This window comes from Penaeus monodon, chromosome 22 (genome assembly GCF_015228065.2).
Source record: "Penaeus monodon isolate SGIC_2016 chromosome 22, NSTDA_Pmon_1, whole genome shotgun sequence".
Lineage (NCBI taxonomy): Eukaryota > Metazoa > Arthropoda > Malacostraca > Decapoda > Penaeidae > Penaeus > Penaeus monodon.
Window position 1 is genome coordinate 41,170,100 of NC_051407.1, and position 352 is coordinate 41,170,451.

Below are 352 nucleotides of genomic sequence, written 5' to 3' on the forward strand. Positions count from 1 at the left end.
TTCACGGTGGGTTAATGCTGCCCTGAGCATATTAGGTTCACTGTTGGACGCCGAGAGGGCAGTGTGGGCGGAGTGAGTGTGTTGTGGCTGTGAGGTGGGGGTGGAAGGGAAGTTGGAGGGCTGGTGCGCCTCGCCTCCGGGCCCTGGGTAGTGCCCCTCCCCAAGTGGCTGCGTGGGCGACAGACTGTGGACGCTGTGTGCCGGGGACAAGGCCTGAAACACCACCATAACACACCAATCACCACCCGCAGGAACCACACTGTATTAACTTAATGCTGATATGGTTATTTTTGTCAATAAGTTTGGTCAGATATCCTTAGGAACAGATCAGTTTGACGAAAGAGCGCTGATG

The 352-nt window shown here is 55.1% G+C and overlaps 1 protein-coding gene across 1 annotated transcript in view; it reads right to left on the reverse strand.

Annotated features, from left to right (window-relative positions):
- The window catches only part of LOC119587143 (forkhead box protein O-like), a gene marked incomplete at its 5' end in the record, with an annotated part of 57,932 nt that overhangs the window by 54,545 nt on the left and 3,035 nt on the right, over positions 1 to 352 (reverse strand). Inside the window, 1 exon segment of the mRNA XM_037935899.1 lies at positions 1 to 213. Within this exon segment, the coding sequence (XP_037791827.1) occupies positions 1 to 213 (213 nt within the window).